Genomic DNA, 27,475 nt, shown 5'->3' on the forward strand with positions numbered 1-27,475 from the left:
ATGATGTAAAAGTTTTAATTAAGGCCCAAAAACTTAATATGTAAAAATTATTTTTAAAATATTATACTCTTCTTGAATATTCAAAATTTTTAATCTTCCTTTCTCTCTCTATCATACTAAGTGCTAGTGTATAGCCAATCAAACAAGAGTGATAGAAAAATGAAATACAAGTGATAATTGAGAAAAACACTCTCCTCAGGTAAGCCTGAATATTGATCTTATCTATGAATGCTAATGGTCATACACTGTTTAATTCTTAGTCCTTTTTTCTTTCTCAAAAAAAAAAAAAAACAAATCCCTTCCTTCTGGGAGGTTCCCTCCCTTCTTGTATCATAACCTTCCATCTATACGCCTTTAAGCATTTCTCAGGGTACTTGTCCCATCATAGCTCTGCTGAAGGTGGTAGAAAGGGCTGCTAGCTATGAAGTCACTGTTCAGGTGTCATTTCCACATTAATGCAGCTAATATACTTTGTATGAAATATTCAATGTGGAGGTGGGGAGTATATCTTTTAGGAAATCTCTGGCCACATCCCTTATCCCTCCATGGTCCCTTTTTCCTTTCCTAAGCCTCTGTAAGAGATTAATTACCCTACTTCTGCTTTCATCCTAGGATAGGAGGGTTCCTTAGACCTTACTTATCCTAGGATAGGAGGGTTCCTTAGACCTTAGGAAAAAATGGAAGTACCATTTATTTATTCGAAAAAGTGGGATACATTGACAATATTGGCTCCATTCTTCACTTCAGTACAACATTGCCTGTTGATTCTTTTTTCCTTAGTTCACTATTCTGGGAGCACTACAATTTGAATAAAAAAAAATTCAACTTTTCCTCTCGCCAAAAGAAATCTTGAGTTCTTGACAACTCTGCTAAACCTACCTGTGTGTGTGAGAGAGAAGAAGAAGATGAGTGCAGAGCTAGAGGCAAAACGGGTTCTCCCAAATCCAGAAGAGGAAAGGAATGTTTGTCTGAGAATTACAGAACTACCGGCGGACATGGTATTTTGTTGAGACTAATTATTTCTAAAACCGTTGTGTCAAATTTTATTCAAGGTATTGCAAAAACTCAAATGGATGAAGAAAAAAAAAAATCTCCTTTTTTCAGGCCATATACTGTGGTTAAGTAATGGCAAAACAATACTCCCTCCATAATAAATGAATTTGCAAAATGGTAATCATGTTTATTAAAACTAAATAAAGATAGCTTGTATTTACAATTTAATTAATATTGAAAATTTTATGAATGGTGGAGGCCTGAAATTATAGTGCAAAAAGAAAGACGAGGAAGAAGATGATGATATGGAAAAAAAAAAAAAAGAGTTAATGCTGCGGATTTTTTTTTTTGGCGTAAATGCACTTTTAGTCCCTATATTTTGACCCGATTTCTATTTTGGTCCCTACATTTTATTTTTATCGCTTTTAGTCCCTAAACCAATTAACGCGTGACATTTAAGTCCTTACCGTCACCCAACTAACAAAAAATGCTGACGTGGCAAACAGAGTTTACTGTTGGGTTGACATGGCCAATAAAATAATATTTAAAATGCCACGTCAGCATAAAATAATAATTAAAAAAGACACATCAACATCCACTAATTTTTTATTTAAAAAAAATTAATTTATCAATTTAAAAAAAATGAAAAATGGAAAGAAAAAAAAACAAAATTAAAAAAAAATCACTCGTTACTCTCAGTCTCCGCCCAATAATAAACAATTCTAGTCTTTAATTTGGCCGCACTCAACGAATAACAATTCACAAACACATATTTCAAAAGCACTATCACAGTCCAAAACAAAGAGAGAGAGAGTTGAAATACCAGTCACAAAATCGGTAGATCTGGTGGAGACTGAGAGTGATGAACGATCGCAGATGTGATTGGTGTTAGGCGAAGATGAGAGCAACGAGCGATTGCCGATTGTGATCGCCGATGAGGTTGGTATTAGGCGGAGACTGAGAGTAACAATTGCTAATGATGGTAAAGGCGACGAGCGATCGCCGTTGAGGTTGGTATTGGGCGGAGACTTGTAAGGTTTTCGCGGTGCCGGATTTCAAGACGAGGACGGTGGTGAGGCTAGTTCATGGTTCATGAGGTTTGGTTCATATTTAGGTGTGTGATTCTTATATCTAAATCTGGGTTTGTGTTCATTGTGTTCTTGTTGAAGATCAGCCCAGATCTAAATTTATGTTTTGAATTTTAATTCTGTTGTTTTCTTTTTTAATTTGTTGAATTTGATTGATTAATTTAAAAAAAAAAAATTACATGCGTTTACGACTAATTTTGGGTTCTAATTTTGTTTTTTTTTTTTTCATTTATCATTTATCATTTTTTTTATTGATAAATTAATTTTAAAAAAATCAAAAGATTAGTGGATGCTGATGTGTCTTTTTTAATTATTATTGTATGCTGACATGGCATTTTTAAATATTATTTTATTGGCCATATAAGCCCAACAGTAAACTCTGTTTGCCACGTCAGCATTTTCTGTTAGCTGAGTGACGGTAAGGACTTAAATGTCACTCGTGAATTGGTTTAGGGACTAAAAGTGGTAAAAATAAAATGTAGGGACCAAAATAGAAATTGAGTCAAAATGTAGTGACTAAAAGTGCATTTACGTCTTTTTTTTTCCTTTAATAATAAGAGTTAATGCTTAAATCACTAAATTCTAGAGAGTAATAATGACATTACTATGAGTGTTTTTTGACCCTTAGATTTAATAGTAATTAATGGTTCACAAAAGGTGTAACTCTTATGAAGTTACACCAAGTGTAATTTAAACCCATCCCATATATATAAAAAACCCACAGCATTAACTGATGGAGAAAGGCTAAGAGGAGAGAAAGGACGACTCACCGGACTTTGTTGTCTCATTGCATTGGTCTTTCCTGCTGCCGATATTGCTGTCCTTGGCCACAATTTGTGGTTTTTTAATAGCAACTAATATATGTAGTGTACACACAAAAACCATACCTACAAAAGCCTAATAAATGGATATTGTAATTATAATGTTTTGATCTATGTATAACCAATTGGAAAACACTGAAGTGACTAAACAATAAACACGATCAAATTAAAGAGATGAATGGATCAAATCTAAGTGAAAACAAACAACAAAAAATATATAAATATACATAGAGATTTTAGTTACTTGTTATGTGTGATTGGTGATCTTTTACAAGAGATAGAGAGGGGTTCAATTTCAAGGCTTAATGAAGAATCTTTAACAACAACAGCAGGTACATATATGGAGGTCAAGAGCAATTCTAAATGGAGGAGTATAATTTATCTCTGATTCCATTCAACGGTTTAGATTGAGCCTATTTATTTATTAGTTATTGTAGAAAACCATGAAACAGTGGTGGAAGCCAAGGATGGTGAGATCAACGGCAGGAACAACGAGCAGTTATGGGAGCACAAAGTCCAGCGAGCCTCAACCTCTCTCTGCATCACTATTGAATCCAAATTTTTTTCTCTCTCCACTGGTTTGGGCGTCTAGCTTTGGTGATCTAGTTGCACATGAGTTTCACGTGAGCTCCATTAGTGAGTTTAAATGGCAAAGTAACAGATGTATTGATTTGGAATATGTGTAAATTTTATGGAGTATATTGGTTAAATTAAAAGTCCAGGTGGTGTAATGGCTACTACCCCAAAGTTCAGGGAATTTCTTGGCATTTTTCTCATTTAATCTTGAGCATTTTATGAATGGTGGAGGCCTGAAATTATAGTAAAAATAAATATGGAGGAAGAAGATGATGATATGGAAGAAAAAAAAAAGAGTTAATGCTGTGGTTTTTTTTTTCCCCTTTAATAATAAGAGTTAATGCTTAAATCACTAATTTCTAGGGAGTAATAATGACATTACTATGAGTGTTTTTTAACCCTTAGATTTAATAGTAATCAATGGTCCATAAAAGATGTAACTCTTGTGAAGTTACACCAGGTGTAACTTGAACCTAACTATATATATATATATATATATGAGATGGGTTCAAGTTACACCTGGTGTAACTCTAAAGAGTTACACCTTTTTTAAACCGTTAGATCTAAATAGATCCAACGGTTAAAAAAGAATCCTCATTAATGCTAATATTATTAATAGTATCTCATTAATTATTCCTTATTTATTCATCTCTAAACCCAAAAAAAAATATACACGCCTAACACTCTCTCTCTCTCTCTCTCTCTCTCTCTCTCTTTCTACGTTTGGTCTCACATTTGTCTCTCTCACTCTCTCCCTTAGTCTCTCTTTCTCTTTTCTAAACCTGCATTTCTCTCTCTCTATCTCCTCCTCCATTGCTCCTCCACTTCCACCTCTACATGTTGTCGACGGGAAAAAAAAAAAAACCAAGCTGAACTGTTTCTATTTGTGAGTACTCTGTTTCTATTTTTCCTTTCTTTTCTGTTGTGAGTGCTCTGTTTTTTTTTTCCTGGTCTTACTCTACGTGCTCTATGTGAATGCGTTTAGAAGTTCTGACTCTATGTGTTCTATGTGAAGCCAAGCTGAATGGTCTTGAATGCGTTCTATGCATTCTATGTGAAGCTGAACTATTGTGAGTGCTTTTTTTTTTCCTTTCTTTTCTGTTGTGAGTGCTTTGTTTCATTTGCAGGCAGCCTTTTGTCGATGCTGTTGTAACCAAGTGCAAGCACTATTTTTGTGAGCATTGCGCATTAAAGGTATACCTTTTATTTCTATGAGCAAGCACTACTTCAGTCAACTGTTTGTGATTTCTATTCACTTCTTGTCTCGTTGATATTCTATTCACTTCTTGTCTCATCATGTTAACCCAGTGCGTTTGCTAGACCCCATTGTTAATATGTGAATTACCACGTATTGAGTTTTTTGTTCATTACTCCATGTTACTACATTTTTTCTAGATTAATTGTTAGGGACAAAAGGTTATAAGGATTGTTTTGTTACTAGTGGACTACTATTAAGATCTTAAGCGCTTAGTTGCTCTTGAAGAAGTATCTGATTTTGTAAATGTTGGGAAATTTAGACTATGATTGTGCCAATTAACCAATTATTAAGCCAAGTGGGCAAAGTGACACTTTTTAAATCTTGTAAAGTTCAAATCATTCAACTATTTGGAGATGAGATGAATTAAGATGTGATTTGATTTTGATATATTTGGGCTTTCCACACTCTCTCCCTCATGTTTTTGTAGAGAAAAAAAATTCACAATTTATCTTCATTGAACTCAACATTCAGTTTTACCCCCAAGATATTCAGTAAACATTAAAAAAAAAAGCCATTACTTATAGGTTAATATTCTCCTAGCAACCAAAAAGAGTAATCCACAAATATGCTGTCCATTTTTACTTGTGGAATATTAGTTTTGTTTGTCTTGAAACCCAGTGTTTGGTTGGAGGGAGTCCTCTCCCTTTGTCTCCCTCCATTCCAAACAGACCCAAAATTCATTTATGCAAGAATAATGATTACTAGATTACATATACTTGATTAGCTAAATTTTTTGCATGATTAGGTTTAGTGAACTTGAATTTTAAACATTTTTTTTAAAATAAATTTTTTTAGTGCATGATTTATTACTTAATTACCTGTTGTTGTCATTGTTGTTGTTGTTGCTGCTGTTAGATTGCTATGTATTTAAACGTGAAGATTTGGTTGTTTTGTTGTGATTCTTGTTTTCATAAAATTCCTGTTTTTGAATCACATCCTGTACTTAGCCAAATACTGGTAAAATTCCCAGTACACAAGGAAATTTGTCAGCCAAAAATGCTGGCTTTTATATGTGTAGACTGTAGACATGCATTTGCTTAGCCAAAAAAGAGAGAATTTCCTTTAATTAACAAAAGAACAAGTTCAAATTGAGTATGCATATTAGTAACTTTCATAATATAATTTAAAGGAATCTCTTTACTATATTCATTATAATTAAAATTTAAATAAAAAAACTCTCTTTACAAGTGACCTTTTATTGGTGATTCAAAAGCCATTGCGTAATGGTAATGTTAAGAGCAAGATGCCTCCTTTTCGTTATATTTTAAAACTCTTTTTTTTTTTTCTTTTTTTTTTTTTCAGTTTAGGAATTAGAAAGGCTCCGGGTTTTTAGGGTGCAGCATAAAGTAAATGGATTTCCCATCATATGTTTGATTAGAACTGCCAATAAGTCTACAAATTACAAACAATCTGACTTGAAAGAACAAAGAATGGCAAGAAAAAGCTTTTTGTTGGTGTTGTAAAGGCTGAATAAATCATGTTCTAGAAAGTAGGTAACCATCAAAACTGGATAAGACTACAAATTACAAACAGTCTGACTTGAAAGAACAAAGAATGGCAAGAAAAAGCTTTTTGTTGGTGTTTTAAAGGCAGAATAAATCATCTTTCTTTTGACATATTTGGTTTATGTGAAATTCTTCAGAATTATGGTCATAATCGTCGTACTTATAAACAATATAATGGCGAAGGAAGTAATTACTAAGATGAAGAAAACATTACAGAGGTTGATGACAATGATTTAGATGATTTAGCATAAAATGAGTTTTTTCATAACATTTTTCGAGTCTTTTTTTTTTAAGATTTTTTTATTGTAATAATATATATCTCATGTTTCAAATTGACTTATACCTTTTTTTTGTTTTACTGTAGGTACATGTGGTTGAAGAGAATCACAAAATGAGCATTCCTTGGTGAATTTATATATATATATATATATATATATATATATATATATATATATATATATACATGTGGTTGAAGAGAATCACAAAATGAGCATTCCTTGGTGGAATTTATATATATATATATATATATATATATATATATATATTGAGTCCAAGTAGCTGAATGAACTATGTTTAAGGACCTATGTTGTTAATCATGATGAAATAGTTTTATTTGGTTTTTTTTTTTTTTTTAAGGACCTATATTGGAATACTGTTTTTGCTTCAATTTAATGTTATTAACAGTGTGTTTTTAAGGACCTATGTTGGAATACTGTTATTTAAAGACATATGCCTCATTTTTTCATATTTTCTACTGCTCACCTCTTGTTTTGAGGGAGTACCTGCAGCTTTGTGTTTGCTTTTTTAATAACAGTTTCTTAGGGATGATCTATCTTTGTTTGTGGTTCTAAATACCAAGTAGTATTGCTGCTTTAAGTTACTCCATTAGTGGTTCTGCACTGTTCACAGCACTGTTTACTGCACTTACTGCATTGTTTACTGCACTGCATTAGTATAGCTATTTGTTAACTGCACTGCACTATTTGTTTGTGCACTGCATAAGTTACTGCATTAGTGGTTTTATTTACTGCATTGTGGTTTTATTTAAGGCACTTTACTGCACTTTAAGGCACTGAATATTTAAGGCACTAAAATTTGATATGTGTTGTTAAGCGTAATGAAAACAATACAATCGCATTGTATAATTATTTAATATTTTAATTTAAGTTATTGATTAGTGTGATATTCATAAAGAGTTGCATAATGTGTAACTTGGTCCTGTCCTACCTATGAATCTTACTTAGTCTACATATCTTTGATAACAACCTGCAGTATATACCTTGATCCTTCCCATTCTTCATCATTGCAACATGGGGCCAAGACATCTAGGCGAGGAACTAAATTCCGCATTAAGACCATATAATATATAGGAAGTTGAAAATGAATTCATTATTACAACAGTTTACTACAAGTGCTTAGGTTCTTACATTGGTGTATATAAGACATCATAATACAATTCCAACATTCATTATGCAAAACTCAGATTCACTATTTAGCTACTCTTCGCCTATAACTCAGTTGGGCGGCTTGAAGAACTTTAACTTGAGTCCATCGTTTACCATGCTTCAAATACCTCCAATGGAAAAGGCCACACTAAAAGCAATCCCCAACAACCAAGGATCCAATAGAAATACCAATTGAAGCTGTATTTTGGAGGCTTTTTTATGAGAACCCACATGAAGCAAGGGTAAGCAAATGTGACTGGAAGAGTGAGTCCTCCTAATAGACCAGCAATACTTAAGAGCAAGACTTGACACGACTTATAATAATTGAAGGGTCCCTTCACCATAACCATGTTAATCATGAGAAGATGTACCTATATCAACGGCACTATGACTATCATTTAGTCTCCATCAATCTTGGGAATTCAATTGGGATGACTATAAAACCAAACCAAACCAGTAAATTTGATGCATTTAACTATAAACAAGTGTGCTTATACAAAACTTAGACATATAATCAAAGATAGTTCAAGAAGTGCTGTAACCCCACGTTTGAACAACTATAGACTAGTTCCAAAGTGAATTAATGTGGAACTAGTCTTACAAACAATCAGATCATTACACGTGTATATAAATCACAACTAACAATCAAAAACTAATCCTAAAACTACAGGTAGTATAGCTACTTTAAGTTACTGCACTGTCTGCTCGTTTACTACACTTTTTACTGCACTGTCCTTTAGGTAGTCTTGGCTTAAACTCTTCCAATGCACTGTTACGGCATTCTGCCTCACTGCCTGAGTCTTTGTCTTGATACACTCCAATACCAGGAGCAGAAAGCCTTTCCCCATATGTACAAGACCTTGCGCAATTCGCACCTATAAAAGAGGCAAAGGAGCTCCATCATTTTCATAATACATATAAAAAAAATAATCCATGAAATATTGTCTAGAAAAGTATAAGCAATTCAATAGAAGCATTACACAGAATTGACTAATATTGTCATTGGAAGATTAGTTCCAAAACCATATATTTCTTTTATGCTAGAAACAGTTGAGTTCTCCTCAACCCATTCAGGAACTATGTACCCAAGATTGTAGTGTGGACAGGGCTCTTCATTTTACATTGCTCCATTGCTGAATATGTATGGTTGAGCACTAACCAAAAATACACTCTTGAATCCAATTCCTATAAAGTATAAAATAAGCTAATTAGAGCCACAACATTACATATCCTGCCCAACCAATAGCTTAAAGGAAAAATAAAAAATCAGTTTTATCTAATTCTAATAGGTTCATACTTCCAACAGCTTACTTGAGTATTATTATCTAGTAATCAACATTAAAATTGTGCATATAACCATAGTAAGGTTGGCATAGAAGTGATTTGAGTAGAAATGAAGTAAAATTGAAGCTAAGACATAAGAGAGGTTAACTGCTGCAAAATCAAATTCCAAGCAACATAAGAGAGGTTAACTAAGTGGCCCTCATGTCCAAGTGGCAATAATTGTGGATGGGTGAAAATACTACATCCATGAATATAAAGAACACTTCGAAATACAATAATAAACAACCACCAATCACACATTTACCACCTTTTTAACATCAAAATAAGCCTAAAAAACAAACACAAAATCATCTAACCAAATGTTGTCCTCACCACATATATCTCAGATTCACTTTGCACATTGTAGTGCATGTATACGCAGGTGCCAAAATGATTATACCACTAATCTTGATCATATCTAAGCAAAAAATATAACTTCTAGCATGATCTAGAAACTAAAATGACTTACGAATCAAAGTTACATGTTTATGCCTTGTTCCTGATACTTAAAGAATTTACATGATAACAATCGCATGTCCAGGATTGAGTCTTGATGATTAAAGTAAGTTTTTCTCAGGGAAATAGGCAAGTTTCATGAAAAGACCATGCTCAAATTTTTTAAAATGGAAAAAACAAAATTTCATTGGGGCATTTGATCAAACAGTTGGAGCACAAAAGGAATGAGCCCAAGTTGTGAAATCTATTGGCCATGAATTCCTAATTACCCAATACAAAAATCACTCAAGATACACTATTTTATCAAGGACTTAACTATAATTATCAAATAGATCAACATGATTATCAAAGGGAATCAAAGAAAAGCAAATAATTAAAAAATCAAGAACACCTATGGCAGAACATTTTATTTTATGGGGCAAGAAAATCCTAGAATTTCATCTGGTCAAAAAGAAAGGGAAAGTGGCTCACCTAGTGCGGCGATGAGTGGGTAGTGCCCAAGTCTCCATTGTTGCCGAGTGGGAAGTCAGAGATGATGACCCAACTTCGGCAGAAAAAATCTTGTTTGGCATTGGGGGAAAATGACCCACAACCCATCGAAGACAATTGTGAATTTTCTCTCAACAAGGTTCGACTTCACACAGAACACATAGAGTCAGAACTTCTAAACGCATTCACATAGAGCACACAGAGTCAGACCAGAAAAGAAAAGAAAAAAAAAACAGAGCACTCACAACAGAAAAGAAAGGAAAAATAGAAACAGAGTACTCACAAATAGAAACAGTTCAGCTTGGTTTTTTTTTTTTTTTTTTTCTGCCGACAACATGTAGAGGTGGAAGTGGAGGAGCAATGGAGGAGGAGATAGATAGAGAGAAATGCAGGTTTAGAAAAGAGAAAGAGAGACTAAGAGGGCGTTTGGATAGCACTTTTTTGCGTCCACGTCCGCGTTTTGGCTTCTGTTTTTTTTTTTTTTTTTTTTTTTTTTTTAAACCCAGCCACATATATTGACTTTCAGCTATGAACAATACACAAAATTACTGTTTATGGGTCCCACAAATTTCACTTTTCAACAACTTTTTCATTAAAAATGGGTCCCACAATACTATTCACACATTTAAAAATTATTTTGCTACAGTGTTTTCAGTTTCAGCAAAATAAGTTCTATCCAAACAGACCCTAAGGGAGAGACAAATGTGAGAGAGAGAGAGAGAGAGAGAGTGTGTGTCAGGCGTATATATATATATCAAATTGATGGCTTTTTCCAAAAAAAGTGTTCAACGAGTACTAGTAATGGGATACTGGAAGAACCTAAACCTTCATAAAAAGTCTCAACCCCAATCCCTGGGATGGTACTCGTAAAAATCAACAATGTGTATTCTGTGTGTGTGGTGGTAAAGGCCCATCAAAATTCTTTTTCATCAAGTATGAAAAAACCAATTTTTCGTCAATAGGGTAAAACCCAAACCTGGGTGGAAAAGAAGTAAAATACAATTAATAATGTGCACTAATTTGCCATAACAAAGAGGAGGCTTAATGAGATCGATTATGTTGATAGAGTAGCAATTGCTTGATATTGTGAAAATAAATATTTTTCATTAGTTAATTGTATATAACGGAAAATTTTATAATAAAATTGGACAAAAAATCTAAATTGAATAAATTTGAAATTTAGACTTAATTAGAGGAATAAAATGCATTTTAGCCTTAAAAAAAATAAAACTTTTAATAATAAAAACGTACTATGATACACGTTATTTGGTGTATTCTCTCATTCTTCTTTAGAGTTAAGAAAAAATTAACATCATCCACAAAAAGGGCAAGATCACCTATGGCCTATGGGAACAACCAACAATCATTGGCAACACCAGAAAATCACTTCCAATCAAATCTCATAACCAAATCAAATCACTAAACCAAGGCTACACATGGCCACACGAGACACATAAATTACCACCACTTGCCTTCATTCAGGCCGCTCTATCCATGCCCCTCTTTAAAGTGGAGCTCAGCCACGAATTAGTGTTGGATCTTTGGTGAGAAAGTGAGTTGAAGTGTGAAGTGAGAGAGATTAGTTAAATAAAAGATTATCAAAATAAGATATGATGATTGTACTCTCACATTTGTTAATATGCATCGGTACACAAAACATCCATAAATTTATGCTCTCTCTCTCTCTCTCTCTCTCTCTCTCTCTCTATATATATATATATATTATTGATGTCCAAATTTAAAATGTGAAATAGGTTGTATTTAAATAGGTTGTATTTGTACCACGATGTGGAATAATAAGTGTGTGATGATATTCAATGTTAGAAAAGTAACAACAGAAAAGAAGTTTAAGAAAAAAAGAAGTGGGCTTTGGCTAGGGCCTTTCCCTAGCCTAGAAAACCCATTCCAACCCAATTCAAATCCTACCAACCCGATCCCATGTTATAAACTAATAGCAAGTTCTATTCCCAGTTGACATTTATGATTTCAGGAGTTTTAACCGTGATTTGCACCATTATGTTTGGTTTTGGATCTTCAAAATCATTCCCGCCAGAGTTCTAAATAATATTAAAGGCCGAAGTCAAAGCCTCTTGACCCAAATATCCCACTAGTCCAACCAGAGACCACTGCAAGTTCAAATGGGACATATAAGCCCAAGTCCAACTAAATAGTTTAGAGAGAAGTCCTACAGTACAAGATAGACTATAACCTTGTCATGACTTGCTTTTTTTTTTTTTTTTGGCTGCAATTGACACTATAAATACACACTAAGGAACAGAGTTTTCTTTTCAAAGCCTCCACTAACGAGTACTGAGGGAGGAAAAAAACAAGGAACCAAAAGACTTGAGAAACAAGCACTTAAACCCCATTTGCATGAGCTATGAGAAGTACAGTTTGACTCTTGTCTCACCCACCCAAAGGAACAACTAACAAGTTCCCTAGCAATCTCAAAAGAATGTCTAAATTCTCTTGAAAGACATTAGATCAAGTTTGGGAATCACTTTAAAAAATGATGCTTTGGAGATATCTCATTTGCGAGTTGTGTTAGACTACGGCTTCCATTTCATAAAACAAATTAGATGTGACTCATTTAATATACTTCAAGGTCTATTAATATCTTATGGTCATTTTTAATATTGGACTTGGTACACCTTGTTTTCATTCAACTTGTGACCCAATCTAATATTGAGGTAGAGCATAGAGTTTTAAGCCTAATCCACAATGAGTGAATGTTTACATTTTTTCTTTTTTCTTTTTTCTTTTTTGAGAAAGAGGGTTTCAACTTATGGCGTCCACTCATGATGATAGCTCTTTATCATCAAATCAAGACACCAGATCTCTTATTCAACCATCAGAAACTTTATCAATTGAGCTAACTGGAACCCACAGTGAATATTTACTTTGAATATACGGTTAGATCCCCTTCCCATTCTTAATATTTGACAAAACCCTAGATTTCATTCTTTCTAAACATTGGCATACCCTATTAAGAGAGGCTGATATTAACAGTGGCGGAGCCAAGAATTCATCATTGGGAGGCACACATAAAATTAGACAATATATATATATATATATATATATATATATATATATATATATATATATATATATAGTACATCCATTTTTTTATGGTCCCATGATACAATCAAGAAAAAAAGAAAATCATTAGGCACTATCAAATTAATTACATACATATTTCATACTATATATAAAATTTGAAATAGTAACGTGCATATAATTTTAATTATCAATGATAAATAGTATTTCAGCAACAACAAAAAATGATAATAGTATTATATTTTAATAGGTACATATGTTATATGATATATGAATTATTTTAATAAGAAATAAATATATCATAAAGAAAAGTCAAATTATAAAAAGATAAGAGGAAAAGTACTGAGGAATGAGAGAATGCTACACAAGGCAACATGGCTGCAAATTATAATCTACCCACTTGCTTTTGTAGATATTCTAGAGGTTTTATGATATATGGATTATTTTAATAAGAAATAAATATATGATAAAGAAAAGTCAAATTATAAAAAGATAAGAGGAAAAGTACCGAGGAAGGAGAGAATGCTACACAAGGCAACACGGCTGCAAATTACAATCTACCCACTTGTTTTTGTAGATATTCTAGAGGTTTTAACCACACACTCATAAACGTGGTTACTTAGGTTATTATTATTCATGAGTCTCATTACACTTTTTGATACTATTCATGGGTCCTACTGTACTATTTCGGCTACTTTTTAGATATATATACAGTATTTTCAACAAAAAATTTTATATTTTAACTAAATAAGCTGCTCCTAAAAAACCTCCTAGTCTACTATCTGCATTTACTATTCACACAAAAGCTTTGTTACATTGTAAATGACGGAAACTAAAGCCTAGAAGAAAGAAAAAGTGAAAGACAAAACATAAATAAAAAAGAAGAAGGTGAATGGAGCAGTTGAGAGAACAAGAGTTGAATTGCCATAGAGAGAGAGAGAGAGAGTCACTGGTGTCCTGCCATGTGATGAGCAAAATATTTGCAACTATGTGCTGGTGCGGTGAATCAAAGCTTCCAATCTTCAATCTTTCTGTTTTTGGGATACAAGTAAGCCCTAGAAGTGTTAGAGTGACAATTAAAATAAATAAATAAATTCCTTTTATTAGTTGGTGAGATATTTGTTGAAATACCCGTGTGTTCATTTTAATATTCTGAAAATGTTTAGTTATTGTATTTCTTTCTTACAAATAATTAGTATTTTGTAAAAAAATATTGAAAAATAGTTTGTAATTTTAGCATTTTTCAAATCTATCCGATCAGGAGGGACAAAATGATAAGCTTTCCTTAAAAATTTTCAAATTAGCTAAGATAACTCAAATATATATATATATATATATATATAATTTTTTCTAAAAATTTTGGGGAGTCCAAGGCCTTCTTTGGTCCTGACGTGGTTCCACCACTAAATATTAGGTATCCTTGTGATAAATAATCCCACTCTCATAAGAGGGTGGGCAACCCCTCTGAGAGGGAAGATATATCTAGGGCTGTCCATCTCACCCGCTGACCCGCCCAACTCGCCCGTACCCGACCCGCTACAGCCCGATTCGATAGCTCCGGTGGTCGAATGCGGGTTCCGAGCTCCAAAACCCGATGCCGACGGTTCGGTTTAGGTTCCATTCCTTCAAAACCCGTTTAGCCCGACCCACCCGAAGAGAGAAGGACCCCCTGCGATTTCAAGCTTTCCGGTGAGTTTTCCAACACAATTTCGCAGATTTCGGCGACCAAAACACTAGATCCGGCGATTCTAGGCACGATTTGGGGGAAAAAGCGTCGGATTTGGCGAAATCTCCACCAGATCCGGCTAGATCGCACCGGATCTTGGACCAAACGGGAGAGATCTCATCGATTTCTATTTTTTCAATACTCTCCAGCGGGTTTCGGCCTCACCCGAAACCGCCGCTCACCCGACGGGTAAAACCCGACCCTAATACGGGTCGGTTGCGGGTCTGGCACCTCCCTACCCGATCTCTAGCGAGTCGACTGCGGGTTGGGCACAAACCCAACCCGCCCAACCTGTGGACAACCCTAGATATATCACATTGATACAACAATATATATATAAATCAAAAGTCATCTTGAAAGGATGAGCAAGAATAGGAAGGCTCGCTTGGGTTATGTGCCAAGTGCACACGTACATGTTTACTATTGCTCATGGTGTTCAGTGGTATGTGCCTAAACCCTCATATTTATTGGTTATTTGTGTTTTAATACTAAGCATGTGTATACTTTTCAATCCTACATTGGTATTAGACCAGACATAATAACTCTATGTGGTTCGAGGGAACTGCATCACAACATAGATATTGATAAGGATGTTAGAAATCTATGGGTAGTTGTGATACCCCAAATTATAAGGATTTGATTGTTTGAGTGTGTGTTGTTCGGGTATGTATACCGAGCTACACATTGGGTATTTTCTAAGCAGATCTTGGGTATACAAATGATTTCAAGGAACCTCAATAGCAACTTGATTAGTCATTTTTAGTCCCTTTTTTTTCTCTCCACATTTTACCAAATAAACAAATTAATTAATTTTTATATAAAATAATAAATTTCTTTCTTTCTTTTTGACTCATCTTTTAACAAATAAAGTAAACTACAAATGCCAAACTCACTTTGGCTACTGGCTTTCTACTTCTTCTCGAGTTCGTGGAAGAAGTTATTTAAAATTTATATGCAGTTTGCAATTTGATTAGATATCAGGAATAAAAAATAAAAAATAAAAAAGCATATTTTTTGGTCATATCATATGTGGGAAAAATGTCCCCGAGTAAGGCAAAATGAAATGTAATTGATTGGGTGGGTTCCAGTTAACTCCGCTGGTAAAGTTTTTGATGGTTGTATAAGAAATCCGAGATTCAATCTCCTCTTACACTAAAAACTGATTGGTGTCTTGGTCTGATAATAAAGAGCTATTATCAAAAGCGGACGCCATAGGTTGAAACTCTATAAAAAAAAAAATGTAATTGATTGGCATTAATGAATACATCAAATATGTGGCCTTATAGATCAGCTACTCTTGAATAGGTAAATGTGATAATGTTTAGATAGAGAATCCATTCTCATCACCCCTTCCTTTTTCTTTTTCTTTTTTCTAGTAAAAAAAAAAAAGGAAAAAAGAATAGGCAAATGTTACAATTCTTACAGACTATATGACATGTACATTGTCATTCTCAACTCTCAAGTCTCAACTGAAAATGAAGAGTGTCAATTAGAAGTGATGTGATAAGCTTGCAGTCTGTTATTGATCCTTGTCCGACATGATTGAACTCTTGTATAGTGCTTCAAATTAATAATTTTTTTGATTAGATTATTAGTGAATAAGTGCAATGAATGTTTATATAGTGGATGCTCTATCTTCCTGTCTTTATATATATTCCTTTTCTTTGATTCCATGAATTTAACGTGTTTTCCTATGTTTTCCTATGTTTTGGACTCCTGGCATTAAAATAATTTCTCATGACTTTAAAGCTTTTCTGAGCATCAATTGGGATCAAATTCTAATAGAATCAGATGCCTCCCCATGCGTTTGGTTTTCAGTTTTCGATAAAAGCTATTTGGACTTGACTTTTTCTTTCTAATGGGTAGGTATTTGATTTGTTGGATTTTCTACTTGATATCTGTACCCTTTTTTCCTATGCATTTGTCACGTTGTTCTCTTTCGTCTTTTTCCGACTTCCCCCTATGGTTATTTATTACTCCTTTATTTTTAATTTAGGAGCATGCTAACAAGTGCCTTTAAGGTATCAGTTAATCATTTATTTTAAGAAAAATTTGATACTATTTTTATGAAAAATAAAAAAAACTGTCAAAGCATTTTTTTTTTCTTTTCCCATAAAAACTTTCTTTAAATAGTTTATTAACCAATACCCTAAGGACATTCATTAACATTTCTCTTTAATTTATTAAGGGGTCCAATCTAATGCCTTTTACAATGCCTTCGTAAAATTGATTAAATTTTATGCTTAGTAAGTATAGGAGAAGTTACGCATACACGTGGCATATGCATTATCTTTCTTATAATATGTAAATTATTTTCACAGTTGAGTGTAATCTATATATTGTGAGAGATAATAGTCAATTAATATGTTGAATGCATGAGATAATTACTAATAAGTAAATGACACACAAACTTATTAAAAAGATTTGCATGTCTAATTGTGATCAACGAAACAATAAAAATTATTTAAATGATAAGTCAATGCAAAAGTGATATTACTTTAATTATAATTTGTCACTTTAATAAGTTTGTAGAAAAAAATGGTGAAAAAAATAGGATAGATAGGTCTACTAAATTTTTGTAAAATGGTATTCTCTTTCGGACTCACGTGTAACCAAAGTTGTCAAAATCGAAATCTTACGCAAGATTGTGGGAGGTAGGTGAGATTGTGGATCGTAAAATCGGACTGTGAATTGTAAAATCCTACATTATTTGAGAAAAAAAAACACTAATATGTCAAATAATCACATAAATTATACATTTATTCTTAAAAAACAAATTATTTACATCCATTTGATATAATTACCATATATCACTACTTCTATTTGTAAACGTCATTTAAAGATGCCAAAAACCTCAAAATGTGGCACTCTACTCTCCACTTCTATTCCCATTCCCACCTATCACCACCATTTGTTCTCCTTTTCCTCCTATGTTACTTTACTTTCCTTTATCTCCCTCTTCTACTATTCACTTTCTCCTTCATTTCAACTCAGACTCTCTAATTATGAACTATGAATCATCAATGGATAGAAAGAATAAAGATCTACTTCAAAAAAAATTTCACTTCTTGATATGTATTTATCTCGCTTTTACAAACATGTAGGTATCATTTTACATGTAAGTATCATTGTTGTGGGTTTTTTTCGGTTAAATTTTTTCCTCTATTTTTTCTCGTAAACCTTAGAATAGCAAAATTGAGTCTATTGAGATGTTATTTTTCATTTGGGTTCAACTAAGTCTTCTGTCAAGTTAAAGATAATTACAAGAAGTCAGTATCGTTCATTGTTTGGGATCGTTAGGATTGTACGATCCTATCAATCCTGAATTATCGGAGCGATCCTACTAAAGATTCTTAAAAGATGTGGATAATTTTGGACAGGTGGAATCATAAAATCTTAGGATCGCAGGATCCAAATCTGGATTTTGATAACCATACATGTAACACAGTTATAGAAAGACAATTTTTTTTTGTGTGTGTGTAAATATGAGTGAACAATATAAAGAATGGGGAACAATATTTCTAACTAAGAGACATCAGACTAATGGTGTATCTCTCAATTAGTGAGTTGCAAAAACAATAAATAAGTCAAACAAATATGAAATCATGGATATAAAAATGGCTGCTTGATATGGTTGTAATTCTTAAGTAAAACTCCATTAATGAGCAAAAATTCACAGTGAAGAATTGGACTTTCAATTAATGGGAAAATAAACTACAAATATTATTTTCTATTAAAATATCCCAATTGTAACAAATATACAGCTGAATTTTTCATATATAAATGTAAGATAAATTATATATAATTATCTTTATAATTTAGTTTGTGTTTTAAACTTTATTATGACAAAACTTACTTATAATTCTTTTTAAGTGTTGTGGTGGGTGTAGATAGATAACTAACGAATCAAGTGGATGTTAACGTGTTACTTTTTGCTCACACAATTCATTTTTAGAGGTGGGATACAAGGTCAACATTTAAATACCGAATTATATGATAGATAATGATAATCAGATCAATTTCAAGTGTAAAGTGTATTCAATGTAAAAAAGCTTTGAAACGGTTAAATGTTCGTCATGGGTTTGGTCCGAGGAAGAGGTTACAATTGGATAATCTCTCTCTTTCTCTTCTGTTTTTCTCTCACCCAAAACCAGTCTTTATTGATCTAGATGCTTTTTGGCTTTATATAGTTAGCCAAAATGCATCTGGACTTTACATTTTGAGAGTTAGGATCAAACTTTCCTGATACTTGCCCCATCAGAGCCTTGCTAGAAGGCTTTATATTAAGGTGTGAGCTGTGTGGGCACTGTTGATGGTTACTTTCCCATTAATGCAGTCAGCTAAGTGGTTGCAGTGCATTTAATGCGGATTGCTACTTTGTCATTGCTTTTTCTTCTCTTTCTTGTTCAACACCAAATTACCCTTTTCCACCCTTAGGTTGCGCCGTGCTCCCTTTAACCCTGATTCTCGGCTTTCTGAGGTTAGGTAGGCGTCCTCGGTACCCTCGCCAATTATGGTTGCTCAACCTCTCCGTGAATTAGGTGTGTACTTTCCGAGGACATCCCACTAATATTTCCCAAGGTTTACTTCCTCAGAACCACAAGTGTTGTATTTTAGATTTTCCTTATAATCATTATCAAAAAAATAAAATCCATCCAATTAAATTCAACTATATTTATATTAACCAATGCAATAAAAAGTTTTTTTTTAAAGTCAAATTCAATCAATTTTTTGTTTGTTTATTACCCGCAGTATGTGCAAAATACAAGCTGCCCAAATACTCTAAAAATGTGACAGTCGAAATCACGTTTTGGGTGTATTTTTGCAGTGTAAAACACAGTCTGCTAATTTTACCCAATTGTTTATACTTTATATAGCCAATGGCATCACCGAGCCGTGAATACCAGGTCATCGTTTGTGTTAATTATGAACTACCTAGCTAAAATGCACACGAGTTATTCCTCTTGTTATAACAGGTTCTTCGTCCCCACCTGCCTGGCGTTTTCTCTATACTATATTCTATTGTCTCCTTCTTTCTCAAATCATGTTTACTGCGCTCCTCCATCGTAGCCACCAAAAGTTTTTGCCTCTCCATTTATAATATTATTTTTAGTGCTCAGTGCCTATTGAATAATACAAAGCTGTGTTGGAAAAAATTCAACACTACTGTCTTTTCTAGAATGGTATAATAAATTACTTGTAACGAGAAAGAACAAAACAAAGAATAGTTAGTAAAAGCAGGTGTGATTTGACATTTTAGACTGTCTTCTACAGCCTTAGCATCCGAGGATCCCACAAAAAAAAAAAAAATCTATTTCACATTTTTAAACAACATTTTATTAATTTTATTATCTCATTTTATAATTCACCAAATATTTTAATTTTTATTTTTATATACAGCTCATTAAAATAATATCAACCTTCCCATCAAATAATAATTTAAATATAAAGTAAGTGAGACAAAGTGAGAGGGAGAGAGAGAGAAAAATTGAATAAAATATATTATTTTAGTTTACAAATTAACTCATAAATAGTAAGTTCTAAATATAAGAACTTACAATTCACATGTTGTTAAAAAAATTTAAGTATACATCCTTGGATGGAGCTCTTTTTTAGATGGTTAGTGGCTATTTTAGCAACTTGGGGGTTTCACACCCTCAATACTAATGCTCTAATATTTTAGACTTTCTTTTGTTACGGTGTCCTTAAAAATTTATTAATTTATTATTTTTAAAAAATTTAATATTATTTTTATGAGAAATATAAATAGTTATTAAAAAAAATAAGTTGTTATTTTTCTTTTCTTATAGAAAAATGTTCTAAAAATAATTATTAAACCAATACTCTTAGAACATTTGTTAACTTTTCTCATTAGCAAATTATACATTTTCTTTGGTTAGTTTCAATATAAGGGTTGACTATACTAAAAACTACAGCTGACTCTACCATATAAGTAAGAGAGGCGGTCGTCTAAGACCCCCAAGTAAAAAAGGCATTTTCATTTTAAGCAATAGAGCTATTTTTTTTCATTGTAATAGTATTAATTAAGTCCAAGCATTAGCCAATAAATAAAATAATTTTTTTTATCAAATGAGAAATTCTACATTCACAATATTTTTCACAATACTTTCACAATAAATCTTAAGTGACAGATTGTTACTAGCTATTATTGATGGCTAAAAATGTAATTTCAATGATAAGTTCAAATTAAAACTAGTAACAACTTAACACTTAGGATTTATTGTGAAAAATATTGTGAATGTAGCACTTTTAAAAAAAGAGTAATACTCAAAAAAATTTCACATTTTTCATAATAGTTGAGTTGACAAACTTTTACTAGTTTTTATCTACATTCACCACTAACATTACTTTTTTACTTACCATTACTGATTTGCCACATCAACAAGTGCGAAAAGTTTTGTAATTTCTTTGCATTTATAGATTTTCTCAAAAAACAATTTTACATGGTTCATGTTAATTAATAATTTTGCATCTAAAAACAAGAGAATAGAGTTTAAGTAATATTAAATTTTTTAAAAAAAATCATATTTAATATATAAAATGCCTCAATTCATTTTTCGCCTTAGACCTCCAAATGCATCAACCTGCTTTTGCTAAAAACATGTTGTAAGGTCACCGTTCGAACCTTGGCCTAACAAGAAGAAGGACGTAGGCTCAAAGAACCCAATACAATGAATTTATAGAGTGTGTGCTAGAAATCTTGATTTTAATAGGCTTAAACAGAAATGGCAATGACCCAAGATCATAAAACAATATAGATAAACAAGTTTATAAGATGAAATTTATCCTCGGACTTAAGCCAAGAACCAAGTGTTTATATTTCTTCTTATTTAAAGACTCTTTACAAAAATTCTCTTCCTCGTTTTACAGGACCTCCCCCCCTCTGTCCTTTCTCTCTTCCCCTAGATTCAGATTGCTCCCCCTGATACTTGTCTCATCCACCTCTTTTGGAAGTCCCTAGGTAATAGCTGTAAGGCTGAAGCATATCTTGATTCCCAAGACCTCCTATCTTCATTCCCAAGACCTCCTAAAATATCATTATAGTTAACATGACGTACCACTTGATCCTCGCTATACTCAGTCGAGGGGGTAGTCTTCCTCGGACTATTTACATTCACCTCATCCGCCACATTTGCTTCCGGGGCTGTAAGTTTGACATCGTTATTACCATTAACCCGTCCTTGGACAAGGAAATGTCATCGGCTCAAGCCCATGACCCAAAAACGTATCTTGGGCCTTTTGTCTCCACACATATTTACTGGTGTTTTGATTTAATGATAAAAATAATTATTATAGAATGGACATCATAAATTTTAAATCTTGTTGTATTATTTATCAAAGAAGAAGAAGAAGGAGATGATAAATTGCCTACTATTTTGTGGATGTGAAGTTAAAATTATACTATTATTTTTCAACCTTATGAATGATATATTTAATGTAAGAGTGTTATGGTTCAATAGTATCATTCAGTCTCTTTTATAAGAAGAATCTAGGTTCAAATCTCTCTACCTCCTCACTTATTGTAAGCCAAGGTAAAACTCACAACTTGAATTTTTTTTTTTTTTTTTTTGATATAAGATAGAATTTATACTCTAGTCTAATCTAAGTGTATAAGTGTGTGAAACTCCCTCATGGAGACTTGAACCTCGACCCTTGCCCCCCACACCCACAAACACTTATACTTATGGAGTGACCATTGCACCAAAGGTGTGTGGTGATAATTTTTATTAAAGACAAGTAGTATGAGAGATATTTTGTATTTAATTTAGCAATATTCAATATTGGAATTCAAATAAATTTTAGTTAGATTCAAGTAAAGCTTTCATCAAAATTGTTCTCTTCGATTTGCTTTAAACATATTTAGTCAATTCCTTAGTTCTATCCGACTTATTTTATGTTAGTTTTTGCTTTCACATTTACTTTGATTTCTCTTTCTCTTTCACTAAAAATTTAGAAGTATTATTGATTGAGGTATTACCGAACTTATTAAATTTCACTAGAAATTGAATTCATTTGTTGTGTTAGAATTAGAAATTATTTGTATTCAAACAATGTATTTTAATTGGATTATGAATTTGGATTTTTCTTTTTAATCCCAAAACAAATTTGTATCAATTTCAAGCCACACTCTTAAAAAATCTAATGATTAAGGATTTGGATCAGACTAAACACAAGGTAATTACTATTCCAATTGACTATGATTCTAGATTTGTTAATTACATATTATTACCATAAACAAATTTACAACTTTTATCACAATTATCTTACAAGATAAATTATAACTTATCAGGAGAAGATATATAATAAAAGTTGTATATATTTTTATGATGGTAGATTTTTATTTATTTTTTAATGAGATGACCTTATCATTTACTTTTAGAAATCAATATGATTATAAAAAATAATTAAAAGTACATACATGCCATTTCCCTAAAAGGAAAAAATAGAATTGGTCGGGCCGGCCAGTCTCGTTTAAACTCCAATATTACTGGAATTAGTCTGGCTGGCTTTCCTGTCATTTCAGACAGCAAAACCGAAAACCAATCCCATTGAGATTCTCTAAACCACACGTGTGACTCAAAGTTGGTACAGCACGTGCTGTAAAAAGTGAATGGAAAAGTAAAATCTCTCTTTCCCTAGCAAAATAGATCTGATTCAGATCTATCCACTTCTTTTTTGATGAGACAGATCTATCTACTTTACTTTATGAGTAATGCTAAAGAGGACATCGAACTAAGCATAATTTTATGTCACAATTACTCATATGTCGAGTTGTGATGAATAAAAATATATTTTTACATAGCCTACTAAAAAATTCTTATTAATCACAAGTCACTACATGATAAATAAGGTACAAAATTATGACAAATTTAGTGCACTCAACATTACTCTTGCTTTATATTATAGTTCCCTCGTTCCACTGGAGGAGGGTCGGTTTTGTAGTGCCTGTCACTAGCCAAAAAAAGCAGAACAGTAGGTGGCTTTAGCATGTCAATTGTCAGCGCATCGTACGGATACTATTGCTAGTTTGCTACTACTACGACTAGTTTGAGAACCCAATAAATATCAGGGTCTGCCACAAAAAGACAATAGAAACTCCAACGCTCCCTCTTTTCATTTCTCACACAGTTTTCCTTCTCTCTCTTCTATAACTGGTCCACACTAATCGTAGAGTACATGTTATTTCCGTGAAGAAGACTCACAAGTCTAGGCAACCCATCTCTCTCTTGTGGTGGAGTAGGAGGTACGTTTAGTTTCTTCAGCTTTTGTGTGAGTTCATATGCATTTTTCTCTCTTTGAAATGTGTATCTTTTATGTCCAAATATTTAATTTTTGTGATCAAATTACTGTCTTTTGAATTAGCGGATGGGTCTTTTTTTTTTTGGTTATTAATAAATTAATTTGGTATGAAAAGCTCAGGTGATTGCTCTTGGAAATACTTTGAGATCTTGACTTTTTTTTTTCTTTCATTTTTTATTATTGTTATTGTTGTTGTTAGTTTGTTACTTGTTTGGAGATAAAAAAGAAAAAGAAAGCTCAAGAAATTTTTATTAATTTTGAAATATGAAAAACCTCCCACCTAAAATTAAGGGAAATAAATGGTGTTTCTGTGGGTTAAGCAGAGGCTTTTGATTTGGGAACCATGTGATTGCATTTCCTCTGCACTGAGAGAGGAGCAGAATTAAAAGTTAGTTCTTCAGATTTGAGTTTAGAGCTGTATAATTGGAATTAAAACATCTTAAGGTGATTGATTTTATTTGTATGGTTTCAATTTGAGAATATTAACACAAGTCCAATTACAATTTTAATTTTTCTGGGGGGAGGGGCTATATGCCTATATGACTCATGCTTTATCTGTTGATGTAAAATAAAATTGGACAGAATATTGATAATATTCATAACAATTTATTGTTATTGTTGTTGTTTTAGTAATTCTTATATATATAATCACTTGGGTCAATGGGGGTTGGTACTTAAGGTGAACACAGAATTTGATTTAGATATCTAATAATATACAATGGATTTCTAATGTTGTGTTTAAAAAAGAAAAAGAAGAGGTCGTTTCTATCTATCGTGTGATACATGCCTTTCTCATCCTGTTTGCCAGATTGTTGAGTGGCCATTTTCCTGTAAAAGCTGGTACAGAATACACACACACACATACACACATATATTTGAATGTTCTTATGTGATGTTTGATGTTGTAGGTTAAACTTGGTTGCCAAATTGTGGTATCAGACTACCGGAGAGGCAGTGACCATGTTTAGCCGTTGGACTAATTCTCATCATGATCAGGAGAATGATCCACATCAGGCTGAGTTAAAGGTAATGATAAATTGGAAGTTGCAGAGATTGTGAAGACAATAATTCATTTGACTATGTTAAGCTCCTTTCAGTTTTTAAAATATAATGGCTTTGCCCCTGCTAGCCGTCATGTCCATAGGTAGAAAATCTATCAAATAGCCTAACTCAACTGATCCAATCCCAAACACTTGGGTTAGGCACTAGACGGTTTCTTCTTCATGATTGAAATTTGTCTATGGCATAGCTCTTTTTGATGTCCAGTTGATATATAGAAACAGTTTTTGTGATAAAGGATCTCCTTTTTCATAATTGATTTTTACTTTTACAGTTCCACAGAAATAAGAATTTTCAGTTCAGCTTCAAAAATAGTAGATGTCATTATTAATTTCCATGCAGGTCAAGGAACTTAAGGATGCAATTGGACCTCTATCTGGACATAGTTTACAGTTTTGTACTGATGCATGCTTTAGGAGATATTTGGAAGCTAGGAACTGGAATGTAGAGAAATCAAAAAAAATGTTGGAAGAGACACTCAAATGGAGATCAACCTTTAAACCTGAGGAAATTCGATGGGTATGTTGGGTTTGATTTTCACATGTTCAGTAGTGCTTACGAAAGCCAGAAATTAATTCTGATAATAGTTTAATTGAAAATCACTATATATAATGATTTTGTTGCCAGAATGAAGTTGCAATTGAAGGTGAGACTGGGAAAATATACAGAGCAAATTTTCATGACCGAAATGGGAGGAGTGTTCTTATACTAAGGCCAGGAATGCAGGTAGTATTTATTTTTCTAGCACAGATATTTCTTGTGCTTACTAGTTTTTGAAATTAATGTCTCTCCAAATGCTGCAGAACACTACATCTATGGATAATCAGATGCGACATCTAGTGTATCTCTTAGAGAACGCTATCCTTAACCTTCCAGAGGGTCAAGAACAAATGTCATGGTTGATTGACTTCACCGGGTGGTCAATAACCAACAATGTGCCCATCAAATCTGCTCGAGAGACTATCAACATTTTGCAGAACCACTACCCTGAGAGGCTTGCCATAGCATTTCTCTACAATCCCCCACGGATTTTTGAAGCATTCTGGAAGGTTTGAGTTTAACCCTCCCTGATTGCACTCTGCTTCATCAATAAATAGCATAATGACCACTAGAATTGAAATTACTTAAATGAATGAGTAGTAACTAAAGAATAAAACAAATATGGACCATTTTTCATGTGCTCTCTGTCCAGAAGTGGCTCATAGGTGATGTTAGCAGAAATAAGTTGAATATAGCAGAATAGTTGACTAAAGTACTTGTACCACAACTAGAAACCCGTTTATACTCCCTCCTGCACAAGGTTATTTGAACCAAGAGCCCTCTTTTTTAGAATTTTGATTTGTGGGTTTGGTGTACTCACCACTAATATACGCTTGAAGATAAGAGCAACATATGATTGTTGCTTGTTGGATAGATGGATGCCCTGTTTAGACCAAGTAGCTTAAAATATTGTAATCCTACGAATAGATGCTCCTATGCACTAGCAGCTCCTACTATGTGTGACGAACATTGCATAGTGCTTTCCACAACCTTTGGTAAACTTGCTGAAATAATCTTGAGGAATCACCCAGAAAAATGAGAGAATTTAACCAAGATTTCTCTATATTCCAATCACCTTCTTCGTTTTTCTTTTTCTTTGTTCCTTCATGTACGATTCTTCTTTTAGGATATATAATGTGTTCTACTTCCAATACAGATTGTCAAGTATTTCTTGGATGCGAAGACATTCCAGAAGGTGAAGTTTGTGTACCCTAAAAATAAAGATAGCGTGGAGCTCATGAGGACATACTTCGATGAGCAAAATCTTCCCAAAGAGTTTGGAGGAAAAGCCTTATTGAATTATGACCACGAGGAGTTCTCAAAAATGATGACTCAAGATGATGTCAAATCCGCTGCCCTGTGGGGATCGGACATCAAGCTTCAACAAGCTGGCAATGGATATTCAGGAGCTGAGGTGGCTCCGGAGCCAGTGTGTCTTGCACCAGCAGCTAGCTGAGCCAACTATGCTAATGCCCATTGTATTATTGTAATAAATTTATAGAATTCTCACCATGCCTGAAATGCTTATTGGACTGACTAAAAGGGATGGATCTGAATTTAACTAAGAGTAGCCATAAGTGTTGTTCCCGCTTAGGATAAACAAATTCAATGTCAACTCCCTACTATCTAACAGGGGAATTTATCTATTTTTAGTATACCTCTCACTTCGTTGCCAACATCATCCTCCCATCTCACCTTGAAATAAAGATGTGAAGTGAAATAGGCATATGATGGCTTGGGTGAGTTGGGTCCCCTACTAGCTTCGTTGAAGTAAAGATATGAAAGAATTTGGGCATACGATGGGTTTATCTCTTTCTC

General features: G+C 33.2%; 1 protein-coding gene and 1 long non-coding RNA gene across 3 annotated transcripts; one reads left to right on the forward strand and one right to left on the reverse strand.

The window, feature by feature from the left end:
- Window positions 1-8,119: 8,119 nt before the first annotated feature.
- LOC142622623 (uncharacterized) lies at window positions 8,120-10,365 on the reverse strand. 2 transcript variants are annotated; one of them, XR_012841937.1, is made up of 4 exons: window positions 10,200-10,365; window positions 9,937-10,099; window positions 8,667-8,871; window positions 8,120-8,561 (listed from the first exon to the last, which is right to left on the reverse strand). It is a non-coding gene; the product is annotated as an uncharacterized LOC142622623 (long non-coding RNA). The 2 variants fall into 2 exon arrangements; XR_012841936.1 differs by having other exon boundaries at window positions 9,937-10,365.
- Window positions 10,366-23,633: 13,268 nt separating this feature from the next.
- On the forward strand, window positions 23,634-27,475 carry LOC142622253 (uncharacterized). The gene is made up of 6 exons (XM_075795699.1): window positions 23,634-24,002; window positions 24,967-25,084; window positions 25,460-25,636; window positions 25,745-25,843; window positions 25,921-26,166; window positions 26,814-27,475. The coding sequence occupies exons 2-6, from the start codon at window positions 25,019-25,021 to the stop codon at window positions 27,111-27,113; spliced, it is 888 nt and encodes a 295-aa protein (XP_075651814.1). The 5' UTR covers window positions 23,634-24,002; window positions 24,967-25,018; the 3' UTR covers window positions 27,114-27,475.

The sequence above is a fragment of the Castanea sativa genome, chromosome 1 (genome assembly GCF_040712315.1).
Source record: "Castanea sativa cultivar Marrone di Chiusa Pesio chromosome 1, ASM4071231v1".
Lineage (NCBI taxonomy): Eukaryota > Viridiplantae > Streptophyta > Magnoliopsida > Fagales > Fagaceae > Castanea > Castanea sativa.